This window comes from Mytilus galloprovincialis, chromosome 2 (assembly GCF_965363235.1).
Source record: "Mytilus galloprovincialis chromosome 2, xbMytGall1.hap1.1, whole genome shotgun sequence".
NCBI lineage: Eukaryota > Metazoa > Mollusca > Bivalvia > Mytilida > Mytilidae > Mytilus > Mytilus galloprovincialis.
The window spans coordinates 72667999-72691654 of NC_134839.1; the positions used below are offsets into that span (position 1 = coordinate 72667999).

A 23656-nucleotide genomic window follows, 5' to 3' on the forward strand; every position below is an offset into this window, starting at 1 on the left:
GATCGGTTAAAATATACATGATCTGTCCACAGGCACTTGTCGCAGAAAAAAATTCCTGTATATACCGTTATATATATAAAGGTATACAGGATTTTTTTTTTTCTGAGACGAGTGCCTGTGGATCTGTCCCCAAAATGATTTACGCTGCGGATTTTGCATTATGTATCCGATGTGTTCTTGCCACAACATATTATCAGAGAAATAAAAGATATTGGTGATAATCAGATTGTCGAATATCTATATTTGACTGGGTCAACTTTAACACAACTAATTCGTTTTGGTAACAATATTTTGTGCAAATTAGATTTTCAACGTCAGTGGGTACCAGTTCTCAGAACACTATATATATAGTTATCGACTTCCGGTAACTTTCATTTTACAGACGAATGAAGTGACATGCAGACGTAAACACAGGAATTAAAAAGTTTAATAAGATTTTGATCTACACAATAGATTTTTCCTTAATTTACCAGCTGATATAGATTCTAGGTGGGTACATTTTATTGCTACACCTTGTAAAATTACTACAATGTAAATGAAACGTGTAATTTTTGTTTTAGAAATATAAACATATTTATTTCATTGATTTTACATAAGCTAGTATATAGTGTAACATGGAATACATTTAACAATATAACAAGAGAAATTTAAATTGTCATTATTTGATTGTATTAATTTATAACATGTGACATAACTTAATAAAAACAAACAATATAATATGGTATAATTTACTGAAAATTTAGAAATTTCTGTGCACATTTTATGATTTATTACATTCATGACATTTTTGTAAATATTGTACATGTTGTTTATTGTAAATTCAGAAATTATTGTGATGTTTTTATTATTGTGAAAATTGTGACAGGGTTATAATCTTAATAATTTAATCTCGCATTTAAAAAAATTAAGCAGGATTTTTTGTGTCAAAAATGACAAAATTGCAATAATATGAGGCAGGCATTACCTGTCAATGAGGACGAAGTCTGAATGAATAATTTTTTTTGTAACTTACATATTTGTTAAAAAAAAGAAACGGAAATACTGTAACGTTTCCTATTTTGGTTCTGTTGTTAGGGATTTTACTTGTGACGTTCTTTAATTTATGACGTCATGTTCAATGTAAACAAAGAAACACAATACATCAGATAACGTCAATTCATATCAAAGACAAAGAATGATTAAAAATGAAATATTGGTATTGTGTTCCTTGAGTTCCTATATTTTACTAGACTACTCAAAGTCTCATGACGAGACTGGAAGAAGGAAGTAGATTTCTGCGTTCTGCGCAAATGCGGGAATTGAAAAAAGCGACAAAAAAAAAAATTTGAACAATTTTGAGTTCATTAGTACAATGAAAATTCCCGATTTTTTAATTATTTTTTTTTATTGATTTTTCTACTGTAATAGGGGACTTCGGCCCCAAATTAAATGCACACAATAATTTCTGAAGTTACGGTATAAATGAATAATCTAATTATCTTAAATCTTATTTGTTTGTATCTGTTTGTATTAATGTATAGATTTTGAAAGCCATGAAAGATTAACATGTTATTTTTTAAATGACTTACCTTTCTTACTTAGACCTTGATAAATAAAAATTCTATTATGACGATTTTTTTGCTTTGTAAACAAGACAGTGATAAAAATCACGAAATATCTATACCTAGGGCAAACTAAGAGATGTACATAATAATAGCTGTTACAATTTACCTCCAAATTATATCCCATTGTATTATAACATACGTGCAAATGCTACCCTGATTTCACTGTGTTAAAAATTGTAATTGAAAAAAAGCTACAGAACCTTTATTCCTAATCTGATGCATATGAAAAAGAATTAATGCATTAGAGCTCAGAAAATTGTAAAAAATCAACTTAATAAAATTCAGCAAAATTCCATTAATGCTTTTGGCGCATTAACATCATTTATAAATTTTGAATTAAAATATCTGTCACATATATAATAGCTGATAGGAATCTGTAACATACCCATTAATATACAGAAGTGTAAAATACAGATACAGAAAGATATGATTCCAATATCGAATGAATGGACATTAATTGATCTGTAATAAGAAGTACAATTATCTAAAAATGTGCCTCATATAAAATATACTTCATTTACCATGTTTACATTGACTCTTTCTTTTTCAGAATTAAGTATGCCTGTTTCCACCAAAAATAGGTTTCTGCTATTGTATGGTTCCCAGACAGGACAGGCTAAAGCTATATCGGAGGAGATTGTCGAAAAGGCAGAGAAATTTAATCTTACAGCTGATCTACATTGCCTTAGTCAGACAGAAAAGAAAGTGAGTCATCTGAATTTGTTTATCTACACAGTTGATTTGAGGAGTTAAAATTTCAAAAATATATGTTAAATTAGAGCATGGACACAAACTTATCAGTTAAGTATCATGCAAATGTGAAAGAGGGGGCTTGGCTCTGTCCCCTGGACACATATTCTTGGTCTTTTTTGTATTTTTTAGTTAACAGTAATTTAAGTAATTTACATAAACATGTACCCACATGTAACATACCGGTAACATGTACATGTATACTCAACATCTTCGTTTTATACAACATCCACATACTGATATGGCTTTCCATACTTTGTAATGTTTTTTTTTGTTCAATGTTTGTCTTGTCAGTACATGTATCTACAACTTCTCCATAATTAGTGACTGGATTAGAATTAGGCTGCACATGTATTATAGAAGTATTAATTATGTTTTGCAGGTTTTATTCATATTTTTATCCACATCAGTCATTTGAACTCTGGTGGATAGTTGTTGTATTCATAATGATTGCAATGAAATTGTCACATAATTTTATTTAATGCCATGATACAGCCCATATTTTATTTAATGCCGTGATACAGCCCATATTTTATTTAATGCCATGATACAGCCCATATTTTATTTAATGCCATGATAACAACCCATATTTTATTTAATGCCATGATACAGCCCATATTTTATTTAATGCCATGATACAGCCCATATTTTATTTAATGCCATGATCATGATGATACAGCCCATATTTTATTTAATGCCATGATACAGCCCATATTTTATTTAATGCCATGATACAACCCATATTTTATTTAATGCCATGATACAGCCCATATTTTATTTAATGCCATGATACAGCCCATATTTTATTTAATGCCATGATACAACCCATATTTTATTTTTGGGTTTTGCATGATTATTTAAACAAATATATTCCAATAAATGATACTTAACAACGTGTGGTCAGGTGTTTCCTATACTTTCCATTTATTTTACAGTTTTATGTTGAAGGAGAACATTGTGTTGTCATAGTTACACGGATAAATGATATGTAACGACGTGTGGTCAGATGTTTCCTATACTTTCCATTTATTTTACAGTTTAATATAGAACGAGAACATTGTATTGTCATAGTTACATCTACAACAGGGGATGGAGAGCCACCAGACACAGCACAAAAATTTGTTAGACGTCTCAAGAAGAAGACACTCCCTTCAAATCATTTAGAGAATCTCAACTATGCACTCTTAGGTTAGTATACAGAGGACACAAGCATTATTACCATGATTAGCCCAAATTATATATAAATTAAAAATTAAATAAAAGAACATCCAAATGACAAGTATTCCTTGTATAGCTTAAAGGTTTTCTTTCTTAATATTTCAGAAATATGAAGGCCATTTCATAGCATATATGACATGTATTATTTTCTTGTTTTTTGTTGTAATTTTCAATGCTTTTTATTTATTGTGTTCTCTGTATCATCTTCAGAATTTTATATGTAATTCAGTCTTGCTCATTTTTGTGAAAACTACTAATACTCGATTTTGACAAAAAAATAATTACAGCCGTGGCACTGAGCTCTATATTAAAAAAATTTTTTCAGTAAAATGTGTTTAATAATATTGTGTCACACAGTTTGAATTGATATTCTGGATCTAGTTCAAATAATTATGACGTCTTGAAAGGATATAATACTTTTTTTCTTTCATGCCTTACATCGACTGTCAAAGCAAAAAGTATAAAAGCCTTTCAAGACGTCATAATTATTTGGACTACTTTGGATCAATAAAATCATACATGAATCATGATGAATGCCAAAAAGAAAATGAATACAACAAAATTCAATATTGTAAATTCAAAAATTATTGAGATGTTTTTATTATTGTGAAAAGTGTGACAGGGTTAAAATCGCAATAATTTAAACTTGCAATTTGAAATTTTCATAGGAATTTAACAGGATTTTTCTCAATATCACAATAATTTCAATTGCATTTTAGTCCAAAAAAATAATAAAAGCAGTGAAATAATTTCTGAATTTACGGTAGATAATCTATATTTAAAAATATGGTAGAAATAATGAAGTACATTAAAAGTATCTACATACATGTCATTAAGTAATGATACATATATACAATGAAATATACGAACAGAATAACATATTAATCTGATTTCATAAACAAAAGATTAATGCAATATCCTTCCTTGTAAAATACAAGAAATAGATTATGTATTACAAATGTAACTACAAACATGTATAATCATATTAACATAATATTTCTAATTGATTTTTGATTGTAAACTTATTTCCAAGGAGATAACCGCTTTGATTTTTCTAAATAAAGATGATGTCAATGTTTTTACTTACCACATGGAATTATTTTTATTGGTGGGATACCAATTTTCAAGGATTTAGTGGGTAAAGGTGAACCGCAAATTTTCAAAATGTTTAAAAACTAATTTTTTGTAAGACTAGCTTGTATACAGAATAAGTCAAATATCCCTAAAAATGCAAGTTTGACTCTATCCCTGAAAATTGATACCCTTGAAAATAAATGGATCTACAGTAGAGAAGAAGGTTTTTTTGAGATGATTCAGTCCCTGTACAATGACCTGTAACTGAAACTAAGACTTAATTCGTATAACATTTATACTATGATTTGTCTACATTGTACTTCTGAATGAAAACAAGAAATAAATAAATATCTGCTTAGGGTTATAGCAACAGTCTGAATGTAGCATAATGAAGATCTGTGCAGATTTCAGCATAAAATTTGAATAATTTAAGGGTCATTTTTGAACAAATTATAGATTATTACCATTGACCAGAAAATCTCTAAATATGTTTTCCTGCAAAATAAGCTATTTGGGCTATGGCTGTGTTCTATATTATTTCTGTATGCATGTGCATTAAAGCTTATTTTGTGGTAAATGATATTAACTTGTTGTCAGTGGCGGATCCAGAAATTTTCATAAGTGGGGGCCCACTGACTGACCTAAGAGGGGGCCCGCTCCAGTCACGCTTCAGTGATTCCTTATATAAGCAACCAAGTTTTTTTCCCAAAAAGGGCCCCCCCCCCTAAATCCGCCTCTGGTTGTCAATGAAATAGATAATCAACAAACAAAAGCATTAAACATAAAAAGAGAAAAACCAAAAACTTATTCCTTATTCCTTGAAGCATAAAATGCCTAAAATTGTTGATTTGCTTAAATTAACAAAAAATATTTTAGCAAATTAATACAGACATAAATTGCAAAGTTTCATTATTATCTGCACACAGTAGCTATATACAGGTTGTAATAACATGTTTAATCTGGAAATACATTTATTTTAAGGTCTTGGTGATTCAAACTACACTAACTTCTGTAATAATGGTAAAACAATAGACAGACGATTGGAACAACTTGGTGCTAAAAGATTTTATGAATCTGGTTGGGCAGACGATGCTGTAGGGTAAGCTTAAAAGTTTATTCAGAGATAAAGGGGAAACAGTGAGGCACAAAGGTGGATTTAAAGAGGGGGTGGGGGGGGGCTGTCACCTTTTTCAGGGAAAAATTTTGTTGATAATATCTGAGCTGTAGAAAGGGCACTTTGATTCTTACAATCAATACTACTGTCACAAAGGCATTAATATCTTCATTATAAGCAATATTACATGTATGTTATATTTGGTGAACAGTGTTCTAGGATTTTTTTGGCACCTTGACTTACCACGGGTAAGATCAATAAAAAAATTACTTACCCACATCTAAAAGTTAAATCCGCCAACCAATGCGGACGGCGCAAAAAAAAACGATTTCTTACTAAATTTGACAAATATGTTATAGTTATTACTATGTCATTTATTAAGAGCTATAATAAATGCAACTGTAAGTTTATTTTCCTCCGATGACAAGAAAAAAATCGTTTATGTCCCGATTTAAGCACCAGTTATCAATCCGGATTTTCCGATTTTACCGACACCGTTACCGACTTTTAGAATGATAGAAGAATGTGGTCTCTTTTGCGCTTGATTACACCTAGTAAACGAGTGCTTGAATAAAAGCGCCGATAGACATCGACAAAATCTTCGATCTTTTATCAAAGTTTTTTCTCGTGATTTAATAAAAATAAAAAGCAGATATGGGAAAATTGAAGAGGACCGGGAAATTTCAAGGGTTTTTCGGCTTCCCCGAACTTGAAAATTGACTTACCACCGGGTGACAAAGGCTAAAAAATGACTTACCCGTTGTCCTAATCCACTTACCCCGGGTAACGGGTAATGGGAATCCTAGAACACTGGTGAAGAAATGTATTTGCTGAGAAAAATGGTTGACTATAATAAATAAGTGGTAACAAAGATAATTACAGGCATCATATCATATGATGATGAATATATTGTTGACAGACAGCATTTAATGATAAATGTTCTGATTACATATAACCCGAATAATTCAGTCGTTATATTCCGCTTACTACATTAACGCCTGAATGCATAGACAATGAAAAATCTTCAATCAACCATTCGGAATTAGCTCGGGATTTACCTATCTCGATAAAATTGAGCTAATTGCTGATTGGTCACCTCTTCTACAGGGCACCAATCAAAATCCAGGATTCGTGAAGAGTTTTTATCGTGTTAGGACTTCAGGCCCTCGCAAGTAGGAGAGATCGATAACGGGGAGGGACTGAATTATTCGGGTTAGATTACATACAGTTTATCAACTGCTGAATAATTGTTGCCTTTAAAAAAGGGAAGTAACTCAAAAGCATGATGTGCAAGCATTATCATGATTGGTATGATAAGGATAACGATAATTATTCTTACTCTGAGTCGACTTGCCTTCAGTCTAACTCCTAAATGCTGTTTGCTTGGCAGAGAAACATCAAATACCCAGTAATCAAACCCACAACTGCCTGCATTAAATGGGAGCACATTACCACAAGACCACAGGTTTTATTGCGAACCCAATGAAACTTCCACAGATTCACTTGATAGTTACCTGATGATCTACACTTTTGTAAGTTCTTTTGTCCCTTAGATAAATATAATAGCTATTGTTCTCTGTGGAGTTTATTCACTAGGATCTTTAAATTTCTTCCAAGAGAAATCTGTCACTCTTTAATTTATTTACCTGAGTAAAAACATTATCTGCTAAATAAATAAGACTACATGATTTACATTTAAAACTGCATGTGATTTTGTATTTATTCAATATTCATATTTTTATTTCAATCTGTTTAAAATGAACACAGATTTAATCATTAAAAGTTGATTTTTGAAAAATCTTAAGCATTGTTCCTGTTGAAGTTTGCCTTTTTTTGTTTTTGTTTAGGTTATACAATACTTTTAAGAAGGCCTTAATATAAACATCATCTTTTTCCAGTTTTAATTTGTCAAACAAAAATCTTAATAGGAACAATGTTGGAAATTTTTTTCAGAATTCAATCTTTATTAATTTTAGAATCAGTTTTTGCTTTCAACAGATGGAAAATATATCATAGATATTGAATAAATACAAAATAACACACAGATTTTTTAATGTAAATCATACATCTTTATCTTTAAGAGGATAGTTTGTTTACTCAGGTAAATTAATCAATGAGTGATAAGAAATTTAAACGTACCATTGAATAAACTCCACAAACAACAATAGCTACTGTATTCATTTAATGGGACAAAAGAACTTACCAAAGTTTAAATCTGCAGGTAACTATCAAGTGAATCTGTGGAAAGTTTCATTTGGTTCTCAATAACAAGATAATGACTGATGAAGATTATCATTGTAGAAAAATCACACATGACCAATTAAATGTAAAAGTTGATCTATTTGATATGAAATTAAAAAAAACCCAGTTATTTTGCATCTATTTATAGCATCTACTGCTTTGAAGATGCATGCTGAAAATTTTGGTAATACAATTCATCATGTTCATGCAGCTTTAAATCATAGATACTTGTATTAAATCTGGTGTATGTATAAGTATTGAATACATTTTGTTACATTTGTAGACTTGAAATAGCTGCAGAACCATGGATGGAGAGTTTATTTCCAGCTATTCAGAAATTTCTGTCTGTTAATATTCATACAACAAGCTGTGACAGCATAGATACCAGTTGTAGAACAAATCAGTCTGGATCAAATGAAAATGGACATTATAAAGAAGAAGATCTTCAGGAAAATAGACTTGAATCCAAAACAATACCTGGTTTACATTCCGATGAAAGCAGTCCAGCTTTAACGCATCTTAATGAAATAATAAAACCAGTCTCTCCTACAGATAGTTGTTGTGATAAAACAACAGAAGTGACTTCACCGAAACTTAATTCTCTCACAAATGTCAATAATTTATCTTCTAGTCGTTTAAGTAAAAGTGACAGTGACACTGGTACAGATATAAATATTGAAAGTAATACACACATCAACAGAACTGATAATAGAACACTTATAACAAAATCCAAACTAAATTTAAATCAACAAAATGAAATACAAACATTGGATAAAGGAGAATGTCAGCCATCGTTAACAACTTCTCTACCTCCTTTGTCGGAGAGTTCAGTTTCAGTACCAGTATTGTCAGCTGCATATCTTAAACTTGAATATTTGAATAATGAAACTGTAGTAAGTATATTGAATTAAATTATGATGGAAAAAAGAGAAAGAAGTAATGTTGTTTGAATGTAAATGTAAATAGAGTTTTTTTATTGACCCCAAAATGTTATCTTATCAGAAACGTGAATTTGAAACCGATTTACCCCAAAAAGAAATAATAACTTTCAAATTAAAATGATGAAAAATTATTAATTATATAAATTTAGTGTGACTCTTAATTAAAGGATATAAATTAAAATATCTAGTTCTGTTTATTATGCTTCATAGTGTATATCATTTCTATCTACTTAACCCCACACCAAAGATGTTGATGGTATAATATTTTTTATGCCATCTTATTGATCATCTGTCTGTCTGCCATTTTTGATATTACGTATATACTTTACACTTTCATTTTAAATTCAAATGTAGGTTTCAATAGGAACTATTTAGTAATTTTGACAGCCATTGCCAGTAGCACTAGACAGTTTGAAGTTAAATGTATTTATTAATTTTAACATACCATACATGTCTGACTTGTTGTGCGGACCATTTGTGTAGGTCTTTGAAGTGAGAAAATTTATGCTTTAATATTAAACTTAAATGAATGTATTTTAGTATTTTACTCTTTCACTTCAGAATTTGACTGAAATTCCACTTCAAAATGGCTGCCCTATGCCATCTGCATCTAGTGAAATAACCATGGCAAGAGTTACATCATCATCAGTATTAACAAAGGAAGAGGCAGTTAAGAAAACATTATGTTTAAAACTGAACACACAGGTAAATATACCAATATGTGGTAGGAAGGTAAATGAATAATTCATAATTTAGAGAGGTATACACAAATGATTACCATTTTCACCCAGCACATGTCAAAAAAAGCATATCCTACAAAAAAAACTTTTCATTCATTGTATTTTTTATGTTTTAGTGCTTTGTTCATATAAAATATTGGTATAGATGTCAGATCTTAATCTATGTTGAATTTATCTCACAGAGATTATAAAATGTCTGTGTCTTCATGAAGTACAATTTAGAGATGAATTTGGTGTTTTCTTTAATGACAATTTAGAGATCTTTTTTTGGTATTTTCTTCTTGAAGCTCAACTAAGAGATAAACCGGGTTTCATTCTTCATGAAGCACAATTAAGAGATCAATATGGTGTCCCTGACGAGCACAATTAAGAGATCAATATGGTGTCCCTGACGAGCACAATTAAGAGATCAATATGGTGTCCCTGACGAGCACAATTAAGAGATTAATTTGATGTCTCGATGAAGGACAATTAAGAAATGAATATGGTGTCTACATGATTCACAATTTAGAGGTCAATTTGGTGTCTTCATGAAGTACAATTGAGAGATCAATATATAGTGTCTTCATGAACTTCAAATGAAGAGTAAAATTGAGAATGGAAATGGGGAATGTGTCAAAGAGACAACAACCCGACCATAGAACAGACAACAGCAGAAGGTCACCAACAGGTCTTCAATGCAGTGAGAAATTCAAATGAAGAGGTCAATTTGATGTCTTCATGAAGTACAATTAAGAGATCAATGTCAGTGGCGGATCCAGGGGGAGGGTTCTGGGGGTTTGAACCCCCCTTTTTTTTGGACTATCAATGTATTTGAATGGGGACATATAGTTGGAACCCCCCCTTGTCCTGGGTTGGGAACCCCCCCTTTTTAAAATGGCCCCTGTATGTGGTGTCAGAGTGATGAAGAATATAAGAGATCTGTTTATGAAGTGTTCCTCACAGTTCCTTGTAAACATATAAATACAATGATGATCAATAAAACTAAAATATTATTTCAACTTGTTTAAATGTGACATTGATTTAGTTTATGTCGTACCTAAGTAATTAGAACTAAATGCACATACAATAGAGGACTTTCTTTTTACAGCAAGACTAACTGCTATTTGAATTTCAAATTTATGTATTAGAGCAAGAGTATACATGTATTTGTGTCAAATAGCACATTTGATTAGGTTTTTTTTATAATATTATTGTAGAAAAAAATGATGGAATATTTGCCAGGTGATAGTATATCAGTTGTAGTAGAAAATGATGTGAATGAGGTTGAAGCCTTGTTAAAAAGGTTTGTATTAGTTTCACTTTGACATAATTAGCTATATTTTGTTGACAGCTAAATTGGCTTTAGCTTTCCTAATATAACCATCTGAAGTCTATTTTTTTTCTAGACTTGAATATGATTTTCATAAAACTTTTACACTGTATGTAGTATTTGTAATATTTGACATGCTCCTCATTTTTGTTGGTTGATTATATGTCAGGAGAAAAAAAAATACAAAAATGAATGTGAATAAATTGTAATATTATAGCACAAGCAAGACCAATTTTACAAATAATTTAGGAGTTCTTTAAAGAACGAAACAAAAAGTCTGATACTATGGATTCATTATTATTCTTTGGATTTCAATTTTTATGGATTTCAAGGGAACAGGTGAACCACAAAATTAAAACTTCAACAAATAACAAACTTTCTGTAGGCTTGTATGCAGACTTCCGAAATAAACCACAAAATTAAATCTCCACGAACACACACATTTTCCATTATCCACAAAAATTGGTACCCAAGAAAATAAATGATTCCACAGGAACTAGCTAATGTAAATATAATCTATCATTATTATGAAAGTACTTACAAAACTATTTTCCCCTGCTACATGTTTACTTTGTGTCTGTTTCAAGTAGTCTCGTGATTTTGTGCATATTTTGTTTTTATAGATCAACTCCTTTATTTAGTTTTATTCTCAACTTTTTTAGAACATTGGCAGTTAAACTTGCTGTGTATGCTCTAGAAAACCATTAAAGACCATATGATAATTTTTGTATGTGAATTTTGTTGGAAATGTGTTGTTTGTTATCTTATAGATATATACCCTGCATTTATCTTAATTCATATAGTCAGTAGATCGAAGTCAGTAGATCGAAGAACTACTTAAAATAGGTATGACATGTTTAATCCGAAGTTAAGGAAAAAGGAAAAGATTGCATTCAATTTATAAAGAAAAGTTTTCTATGAAAAAATATACCATATTTGAAGAGTTGTGAGGAGATTGTCAAATTAACGAACAACACAAATACCTTCCGATATAAGCGAACAATGAGATGTAATAAATTGCCAATGAGATAACTATCCACTAGAGTAAATATGACTTGGATGTTAGCAGTAAAAGGTCACTAGTTTTGTCACAATCTTGTATTTATACTTCTATATCATTTCTTGTTTCAGGCTTAGTGTTTTGAAGAGTGCTGATACAACATGCTTTTTAACTGTCATAGAAGGAACAAAGAAAAAGAACCCTTCAGTGCCCTCACACATACCACCATTGTGTACACTAAGGCATATCTTTACTACATGTGTAGATATAAGAGAACCTCCTAAAAAGGTGTGTTATTGTAAAATACAGTAAATTTATCAAATGTTTTAAAACAAAAAATTAAACTGAAAAGTTAACCTTTTAAAAATGAGAACATTTATTAGTGTTGTCAAATTGTACAGTTTTGCCTAACCGGTTACTTGGATAATTGTTCAACCGATTAACCGGTTAACCAGTACTAGTAGTTTAAGTTGAGTTTTTAAGACCTGATCTATAGTATTGTACAAATATACGTTTTTATAATACGATGCATTGAAGTTAGTTATTTTGCATTATAAGGCTTGTCTGTGAGGATTTCTGTCGAAGTTACACCGTATCTGCTATGGTGTCAGTTGTAACAAATTCAGATTGTAAAATAATAAACCTTCTTGATCTCGTTGAATTGAATATGTCTGAAACCGATGATTCTTCCATTTTCTCTTGATATCTCACTCTCAGGAAATAATGTGGAGTGTTTCAATTTGTCTGTTACTCGATTATTCAAGTATAAATTAATTACATTCACGTTGATTTGCATTTCACAATTTTTGAGTTGACATTTCGTTTTAAGTATGACAAAGACTTGCATGATGGAGGTTGCACATTCAGATGTAGCTCTATGCAATAGTAGATCAAAAATAAAAAAAATGAAGTAAATCGCAAAATTTAAGTGGATTACTGATTTAAAGTTACTGTTTAAAAAAACATGTATGCTGATTATATTTACTTAAGATCTTACCATGAGCAGATAGACAAGTTGTCTAAGTTCAAATTAATTTTATGTTTTTTGGATTACCAAAAGCAATCAATATACGGGACTACTGATCCGTCAAATTAATTACCATGACGATAATCTTTAAATAGAACAAAATTATGTCATAATTTCAATACACATTTATATCCAATCTATTAAAATTCAAAAGTCCTTTTAACCGGTTAGCGTTTTTATACGACCGCAAAATTTGAAAAATTTTTCGTCGTATATTGCTATCACGTTGGCGTCGGCGTCGTCGTCGTCGGCGTCGTCGTCGTCGTCGTCGTCGTCGTCCGGCGTCCGAATACTTTTAGTTTTCGCACTCTAACTTTAGTAAAAGTGAATGGAAATCTATGAAATTTTAACACAAGGTTTATGACCACAAAAGGAAGGTTGGTATTGATTTTGGGAGTTTTGGTCCCAACATTTTAGGAATTAGGGGCCAAAAAGGGCCCAAATAAGCATTTTCTTGGTTTTCGCACTATAACTTTAGTTTAAGTTAATAGAAATCTATGAAATTTTGACACAAGGTTTATGACCACAAAAGAAAGGTTGGGATTGATTTTGGGAGTTTTGGTTTCAACAGTTTAGGAATTAGGGGCCAAAAAAGGGCCCAAATAAGCATTATTCTTGGTTTTCGCACAATAACTTTAGTATAAGTAAATAGAAATCTTTGAAATTTAAACACAAGGTTTATGACCATAAAAGGAAGGTTGGTATTGATTTTGGGAGTTTTGGTCCCAACAGAATAAGGGGCCCAAAGGGTCCAAAATTAAACTTTGTTTGATTTCATCAAAATTGAATAATTGGGGTTCTTTGATATGCCGAATCTAACTGTCATGACTGTGTATGTAGATTCTTAACTTTTGGTCCCGTTTTCAAATTGGTCTACATTAAGGTCCAAAGGGTCCAAAATTAAACTTAGTTTGATTTTGACAAAAAATGAATCAGTTAGGTTCTTTGATATGCTGAATCTAAAAATGTACTTAGATTCTTGATTATTGGCCCAGTTTTCAAGTTGGTCCAAATCGGGGTCCAAAATTAAACTTTGTTTGATTTTATCAAAAATTGAATAAATGGGGTTCTTTGATATACCAAATCTAACTGTGTATGTAGATTCTTCATTTTTGGTCCTGTTTTCAAATTGGTCTACACTAAAGTCCAAAGGGTCCAAAATTAAACTTAGTCTGATTTTAACAAAAATTGAAATCTTGGGGTTCTTTGATATGCTGAATCCAAAAATGTACTTACATTTTTTATTATGGGCCCAGTTTTCAAGTTGGTCCAAATCAGGATCTAAAATTATTATATTAAGTATTGTGCAATAGCAAGTCTTTTCAATTGCACAGTATTGCGCAATGGCAAGAAATATCTAATTGCACAATATTGTGAAATAGCAAATTTTTTTTTAATTAGAGTTATCTTTCTTTGTCCAGAATAGTAAGCAAGAAATATCTAATTGCAAAATATTGTGCAATAGCAAGATTTTTTTTTAATTGGAGTTATCTTTCTTTGTCCAGAATCAACTTAAATCTTTGTTATATACAATATACAATGTATATTCACTTTTTACTACCAACTGATAAATTATAATAAATAACATTCAGTGATAACAAGCAGTTTTTTTTACATCTTAATATTTTATGATGTATTTAAATGAGTAGTTATTGTTGCAAACTCCATTAGAAATTTTAATTGAGATTAGTTTTGGAATAAGGGAAAGGGGGATGTGATTAAAAAAATTGGGTTCAATTTTTCTCATTTGAAATTTCATAAATAAAAAAGAAAATTTGTTCAAACATTTTTATGCCCCACCTACGATAGTAGAGGGGCATTATGTTTTCTGGTCTGTGCGTCCGTCCGTCCGTTCGTCTGTCCGTCTGTCCCGCTTCAGGTTAAAGTTTTTGGTCAAGGTAGTTTTTGATGAAGTTTAAGTCCAATCGACTTCAAACTTAGTACACATGTCCCCTATGATATGATCTTTCTAATTTTAATGCCAAATTAGAGTTTTTACCCCAATTTCACGGTCCACTGAACATGGAAAATGATAGTGCGAGTGGGGCATTCGTGTACTGAGGACACATTCTTGTTTTGAGAGGATTAATATTCAACAGCATAGTGAATTGCTCTAAGAGAAAACAAAAATTTTAAGTTCATTAGAACACATTCATTCTGTGTCAGAAACCTATGCTGTGTCAACTATTTAATCACAATCCAAATTAACAGCTGAATCCAGCTTGAATGTTGTGTCCATACTTGCCCCAACCGTTCAGGGTTCAACCTCTGCGGTCGTATAAAGCTACGCCCTGCGGAGCATCTGGTTGGTTTTGATATTCAATCCTTCCGAGGGTTAACTGGTTAACTGCTTAACTGTTGACAACATTAGTATTTATTATGTGTATAAAACTAGGTAAGCTCCAAGGTTCATTTTAATTAGTAATCTATGCACTAATAATTTATTTGTTCAACTGAACCATTTTGTTTATTCATTTAGTCATGGAGAAAAAGTTGACACATGAGACAAAAAGGAACGTGAATTTGTGTCAGTACAAATGAAAGACAAGGAATTCAATGTTTGGCTGTACATAAATTAATTGACAGGAACATAATGTTGATCAGTGATTAGTATCTTTATTTTGTAGGCATTATTTAGAGTATTAGTTGAATACACAACAGATCAAGGTCAAAAGAGAAGGATACAAGAATTATGTAGTAAACAAGGAGCTGCTGACTACACCCAATTTGTGAGGCAGCCATCTTTGTCTTTGATGGACATCTTAAATGCCTTCCCATCATGCATTCCTCCTGTGGAAAGACTTCTTGGTAAATAATATATTTATATTTGTGATTTCATTAAGAAATTGAAGAAAAACTGAATGTATAATATATAAAGCATTATATATGACCTTTAATTGGGATTCCTTAAAAATACCAATACATAGACATGTCAGTAAAAGTAGAGAATTTAAAGCTTAACTTTAAGTAGATTGGATTTATGTGATAATTTTTATAGTGATTTGTATAAAATTTTAAGTTTACAGGAAACAATAACAACATCATTAAAGATTAGTTATATTTCTATTTCAGAACATCTGCCAAGATTACAGCCAAGACCTTATTCTGTGTGCAGGTTTGTCTTAAATCCTTGATATTGCAATTTTTATACGACAGCAAACATTTTTTTGCGTCTTATAGTATCATGTCTTTGTCTGCGTCGTCCGAAGACACATTTAGTTTCCGGACAATAACTTTAGATTTAGTGAATGGAGCACTATAAATTTTTACCAGAAGGTTCAATACCACTAATGGAAGGTTGGGATTGATTTTGGGGGTTATGGTCCCAATAGTTTAGGAATTAGGGGCCCAAAAGGGGGCCCAAAATAAGCATTTTTATTCAAACAATAACTTGTGTTTAAGGGGATGAATCTCTCTGAAATTATACCACAAGTTTCCATACTATTAAGGGATGGTTAGTAATGACTTTGGGGGGTTATTGCTCAAAATGATTTGGAATTGAGGCAAAAAAAGGGGGGAAACAAGGTTTTTCTGGTAAGCAAGGTTTTTCTGGTCAATGGACAATTAAGACAATTTAAAAGCAGTGTAAGGGAGGTAATTAAAAAACAGTTAACATACAATGTTTGGTATGTTATGATTAACTAAAAGAGGGGTGGTAGTAGTTTTCATTTTTTTTCCCCAAGTTTCTCAAATTCCAAATTTTTGAAAAGTTTGAAGTAGAAATCTTTAATTGCACAATATTGCATAATAGATTTGTTTTGTGTCAGAAACTCGTATAATGTCAAGAATTTGATCACAATCCAAAAATTCAGAGCTGTTTTAAGCTTGAATGTTGTGTCAATACTTGCCCCAACTGTTCAGGGTTCGACCTCTGCGGTCGTATAAAGCTTCACCTGCTCCTGGATTCTATTATTATTATATTGAAATGCAAATATTGTTTCCAGAACTGAAATATCACAATTTTTATTTTAAAATTGAATCACTAAAAGGTATTTTTATACTTTAGAAACAACAAATGTATATTAAAATTTTGAAAATTAAAATTTTGAATTGACAGCATCAAAGCTATCTGAAAGTGTTCATGTTTTGACAGTCATTTATTACCACAATCACTAAATATTTGTTTCTAATATTTACATATTTATGACAATGTTTTCAGCTGCAATTATATATAAAAAAAATGACATTCGATTGTTTATCTTTTTAGTTCTCCTTTGGTAAACCCAGGAATTATTGAGATTGTGTTCAATGTTATAAATATACCAGTTGGAGAAGGCAGGTCCTATCATAGGAATGGTGTATGTACTGGTATGTTAGATAAGATAACACAGAATGTACAGATAAAAGGGGCTTTTCAGGAGGATAGAGATGATGATCTGTCAAATACTCTAGAGAAACTTGCCATCAATGACAAAATACAGGTGAGTAATGCTCCCCATCATAGTTAATGCTCTACATACAACTAAACATGAGTGTGTAGATATATTAATTAAATTGTTTAGATGATGATCTGCATAGATTCAGTCTTTAAACAAATACATTTTTTAATTGATTTATGTTATATTTTAAATGAGCAAGCAATATGAAGAGTAGAAAAGACTGGTTAGTCAGAAGACAGAATTTGTCTTTGTTCAAAGCAGTGTTCTCCCCAGGCCGTTTTAGTGCTGCCCTTTTCAGTGCTATCACAATTTCCAGCTGTTCTATTGCACTGACGGCAGCGCTATACAATGAAAGCGCGTCACTTTATTTTTTTCGTAATTTTTTTTAATTTCCCGCTAATTTTTCTGTTCGGATCACGTGATCAACTGGTTTACTATTTCTGAATGAATTATTTCCATTGCATTAAGTAACTCCATGGGACCAGTCTAATAAATTATAAAAAATGGTGATTTGGAAAGATCAAAATAAACAAAGATTTCAACATTGATATCTATTGTTTTAATTAAAAGAATATAAAGAGGCATATATGAATGAAATGAGATGAAATAAATTGACCCCATTTCCCAACGACACTCACAAACTTCTTTACGAACTTTGAAAACAAACAATGATTTTAAAAACGATCAAACACAGGGGTTTGCGGGGCTTACTATCCATATTAAAAGACTAAAGATGAACACTGAAAATGAGCAAGTCTTTAAAGTATAAATTATCACCTTTTCGACCTAATAATTGTTTACTCAACAATTCTACAGTAATGAATTTTACCATTTGAAAACAATTGAGAGGATATGATTAGAAAAACAAACCCAAGCTGATACGACTTGAGAAATTCACTTTCTCGATGTCCAGCTTGGATGAAGCCATTTGAATATTATAAAACGTTAAGGTCAGAAAAAAGAGAAATCATTATGCTAAAAAATGTCAATTCCTGTCAAATGTCGTAAGGTTAACAGTACACTGCTACAGTGCCAGTGGGTTACAAAACCAAACATAGAAGCTGACAATGACTTGAAGTCTTTATTGTTGGTCCTACATGTTCTGAAATATCATCTGTAAGTGATAGTGATAAGAAATCTTCACATAGACTTCTTGGGTTTTATACACAGATAATATGAGGATTATATGAATTTACAATGGAGAGAAAAACAACTCTTCTTCTATAAGCAGACAATAACATTAACAAACAAAGGGATAACTTCCATGAGCATGATGAGGACATCATTACAAGAGAAAATATCAATAGCATAATTTAAGAAAAACACATAACTAATCAATTACAAACAAACCACGCCCCGCGACAAAGTTACTGAGAATTGTCAAAAATTATGCGCTTACCACAGCGCTATCCAAAAATCCTGGGGAGTACACTGCAAAGTATAATTTTTAACTGAATGTAATAATTAAAGTTAATTTATTGGATTTTGAATAAATCATAATCTGATAGTAGCATTAGATTATTAGGAAAACATCAATGTTCATTTGTCTTTCCATTATAACATTGATGAGGTTACTAGAACGAGGTTAGTCATTAAAAGTTTTCCACTTTTTGTCAGTGAAGTTTACATTTTATATTTTGTATATTTACTATTTGATATTCTGTATTGACAAACTGTTTAATTTGAGATTCAATTTAGTCAAAGACATTGATACAGAAATCAAAAATATTGTTCTTGTCTTCTTACATTTGAAGCTTACTTATATATTATAAGTAAACATGTACAATACTGTGGATTTATTTATTTTCGTGGGTACCAATTTTCGTGGATTAAAGAAATCTTGCATATTCAGGGATATTTAATTCATGGTTTTTGGCAAAGTCTGCAAACATTTCTTTAGAAAATTTGTATTCAGTTAAACATTTAAATTTGTGGTTCCCCTGAAACAAGGCAATCCATGAAAATTGGTATCCAACGAATATTAAGGAATCCACATTACATGAGGAACTTTTTTGAAATAAAATTATACATAATAATTACACAAATACAGATAGTAGGAATTATGCTGTATCATCTTTAAAATATTTCTATAATTGTCTAGGTTCCAATATTTACCAGAACAAACCAGCATTTTCACATGTCAGATGATCTCAGTATACCTATTATTATGGTAGGACCAGGAACAGGTGTGGCCCCATTTGTAGGCTTCCTACGACACAGACAGGCTCTAAGGAAAGATATGTCTGATCCAGAGCTGTATGGGAACACATGGTTATTTTATGGATGTAGACATGAGAAAAGTGACTATATCTATAGGTATGTTCATATGTAGTTGTACAGGATATGTTGTAAGAAGCTTGGCAATCAATTAATGATGTTAGTTATTTGCTGAAAAATTATTGCTTGCATACATTTTATATATAACAATATGAACTATAATTTATCATAGCACAGGGGGTCACATTATGTTTTTCTTTTGTTAATATGTATTCTCTGTACTTTAGGATATAACATTTATTCTGTCTACTGTAAATTCAGAAATTATTGCGTGCATTTATTGTTGCGATTTTGTCATTTTAGACTTAAATGCAATTTTAATTTTTACGATTTTTAGAAAAATTCTGTTTTTAATTCATATAAAACATTTCAAAATGCGAGTTTAAGTTATTGCGTTTCCAACTCAGTCGCATTTTTTTACAATAATAAAAACCTCGCAATTATTTCTGAATTTACAGTATTTGAAAGTTTGAAAATAGTTTTGTGTAGAGAAGCTATGATGTGCATTTGCAATTTAAAACTTTAAGAAATGAGTTTTTTTTTCAAATTTATTTTTAAAGGAAATTATCTTTGCTGTTCTAAGTATTGCAACACTGAAACAATTTAATGGATCTTATATGTGTTATATAATGAAATATTACTATACCTAAAAGAAAGGCGAAAAGTACCAAATGTTATTCAAACTCATAAGTTGAAAACACACTTACAGTATTGACATGCTAATGTATGTGAACATAGGAGAGCCTTGAGTATTCTGTTATCAGCCTAAATTTTTTACCCTTCAAACTATACACACATTCTTGCAGTTCCCACACATATTTGATCTTGATATCTTGTTCTGGTATAAATAAAGTAGTTTTTGTCTGAATTTCTTCTGTACATTAGGCAAACAACAATCAATATTTTTCGGATTATGCAAGTAATAGTTGCTGCTGGACATATGTCAATAAACTAGCAATAATGCAATCATGGTTAATTTAGGAATAGATTTTCAAACATGACAAATATTAATATTAATAGGCAAATCATAATATTGTATTTTTCAGGAAAGAACTTGAAGATTTTCAGTCCACTGGTATATTATCTCAACTATGTGTATGTTTCTCTCGTGACAATCAACTACAGATATCACCACAATATGTACAGGATAACATAAGAAATAACTCTACAGAGTTATCTATCTTGATAATGGAGAAAAATGCCACAGTGTTTGTCTGTGGAGATGCCAAAAACATGGCCAAAGATGTGAATGAAGCATTTGTCTCAGTTATACAGTCATATAAAGGTTTGTATTCAATAGTCATTTATTTTTTTTCATGTTTTGTCTTGCTTATTATGAATTATAATAAGATAATAGTATTTGGTAAATCAGATCCTTGCTAAGTATGCATAAAAAAGATCAGTCACAGAGTTCAGCTGACTTTTCATGGATACATGTTAAAGTAACAAGATTAAGTTTGTTTTTCACATACTATAAGGTTAACTTTATTTGGCATATGAAATGATTGCTAAGTGTACATATAAAAAAAGAAGATCTGGTATGATTGCAAATGAGACAACTCTCCTCAAGAGACCAAAATGACACAGAAATTAACAACTGTTGGTCACCGTACAGCCTTCAACAATGAGCAAAGCCCATACCGCATTGTCAGCTTTAAAAGGCCCCAAAATAACAATGTCAAACAATTCAAACGAGAAAACAAACAGCTTTATTTATGTACAAAAAATTAACAAAAAACAAATGTCTGTCTAGCAGAGTTCATCTGACCTTGACTTAATTTTAATGTTTCAATATAAAATCAATCAAGATCAGTAATACTGGTGAGACATTACATTGTGTGCACTCTTGTTTTATTTTCTGTTGCTGGATTACACAAGAAGGTTGCCAGTAACTTTCAAGAACATATTTGGTTAGCAGGAGCATATAATATCTTAGCAGGGGCATATTATAGCTTAGCAGGTACCTTATTGTAGGCACTTTTGTTTATTGATCAATGCTGTATTCCGACACATAACTACATAGAAAATCAATTCTCATGATTTTAATCTAGTCATCTCTTATTTTTTTTTTACCTCAAGCACATACTTTATCAGTGATATTCTTTTACAGGATGTACAGCAGAAGAAGCTAAGATAGAACTTATGAAAATGAGGCTACACAAGAGATATTTAGAAGACGTCTGGACATAAATTAGGTAGAATTGGCTGTGTTTAAATTAAACACTCATAGATCAGGAACTTAATAGCCAACAAACTAATGTTATTTATACTGCATTCTGGGTTATTTTTATATTGATATAAACCTTTATTGAATATTTGGAATGGGATAAATTTATGTATATTTGATGAACATGATAAAGTGTTTTTAGATGAAACTCTGAAAATGGTAAAAATTATTGCCCTTCATCAAAAACTTGTTATATTCAATGTAGTTGGGATTAAAGAATTGTAGAATTGGCTGTGTTTATATTAAACACGTAGATCTTGAACTTAAGGTCTAACAAAATGATGTTATAGATAATGCATAGTCGGTTATTTTAAATTGATATAAACCTTTATTGAATATTTTGAATGGGACAAATTTATGTATATTTGATGAAGTGTTTTTAGCTGCAACTCTTAAATGGTAAAACTATTGCCCTTTTTCAATAACTCGTTTTATTGTGGTTGGGATTATAGGGGTGTAAATTTGGCTGTGTTTATTTTAAACACGTAGATCTTGAACGTTAAAGGTCTAACAAAATAATGTTATTGATACTGCATTGTGGGCTATTTTATATTGATATAAAAGTTTATTGAATGTTTTGAATGGGATAAATTTATGTATATTTGGTGAAGTATTTTAAGCTGAAACTTTTAAAATGGTAATATTATTGCCCGTTCATAAAAAACTCACTTAAGGATGTTTGTTTGTCTTGTTTTAGAATTTTTGTCAGATTTTCAAAATCCTCTAGATTAATCCATTTTAATGTCTTAAATATTTTTGCCCATGAACCCCCATTTTACTTTTTATAAATCTTTTCATGTATAATTATAAGCCATTTGTAAAAGTTTTATAACATTTTATTTATTTTTAAATAGTTTTTGATAACTTTAACTGGTCAATGATAAAGCTATAAAAAATCATGAGAGAACATTTTCCTGCCAAAATTTCAATGGCTTATATCTCGAAAACAAGCAGATTGACCCCTATATTTTTTTGGCTTTTTTTATTCCTCTATTAATCCCCTATCAATATATACTAGTCTTATAGAAAGTTATTTATTTTGAAACTGAGCAGCGAATTTCCTTAATTGAATTTGGGATTAAAGCGGAGAATTTTTCAATATACCAAATGTAAACCTAAATTTTCTCCACATTATTATCACTTTGTTAAATTTTGATTAAAAAATCATGCAAAGAAATCAGTTCAGTCATGTTACATGATTACATATCATTTAATAAAGTTATTGAACAATTATTGTTTATCTTTCTCTAAAATATGTCTGTAAATTTCAATGATTGTACTTTTGACATTTTTACCTAATATGTTTGTGTGTTTTGTTCATGCATCATTGTCAATATAATGGAATTTGATTTGACTCTCTTACAAGTGAGAGGTTTAGCTAGCTATAAAACCAGGTTAAATCCATCATTTTCTACACAAGAAAATGCCTTACCAAGTCAGGAATATGACAGTTGTTATCCATTCATTTGATGTGTTTGAGCTTTTGATTTTGTCAGTTGATTGAATTTTCCTTGGAGTTCAGGATTTTTGTGATATTACTTTTTTTAGACAGAAAAGCACACCTAATAGTCATTGTACACATTTAGAAAGTAGTTTTGGGACCAAAACATGAATTGTAATGTGCATTAAGAACCATGAAAAGTCATGATCTATCTGCCCTGAAATTTTCAGATGAATCGGACAACCCGGTGTTAGGTTGCTGCCCCTGAATTGGTAATTTTAAGGAAATTTTGCCGTTTTTTGTTATTATCT

At 30.7% G+C, this 23656-nt stretch overlaps 1 protein-coding gene across 1 annotated transcript; it reads left to right on the forward strand.

Moving 5' to 3' along the window:
• The first annotated feature begins 368 nt into the window (after positions 1-368).
• On the forward strand, positions 369-23137 carry LOC143064331 (methionine synthase reductase-like). The gene is made up of 14 exons (XM_076237091.1): positions 369-489; positions 2155-2309; positions 3392-3542; positions 5628-5745; positions 8285-8894; positions 9504-9647; positions 10882-10967; positions 12126-12282; positions 15649-15829; positions 16094-16136; positions 17229-17442; positions 19502-19716; positions 20724-20962; positions 21788-23137. The coding sequence occupies exons 2-14, from the start codon at positions 2163-2165 to the stop codon at positions 21865-21867; spliced, it is 2385 nt and encodes a 794-aa protein (XP_076093206.1). The 5' UTR covers positions 369-489; positions 2155-2162; the 3' UTR covers positions 21868-23137.
• Positions 23138-23656: the final 519 nt, after the last annotated feature.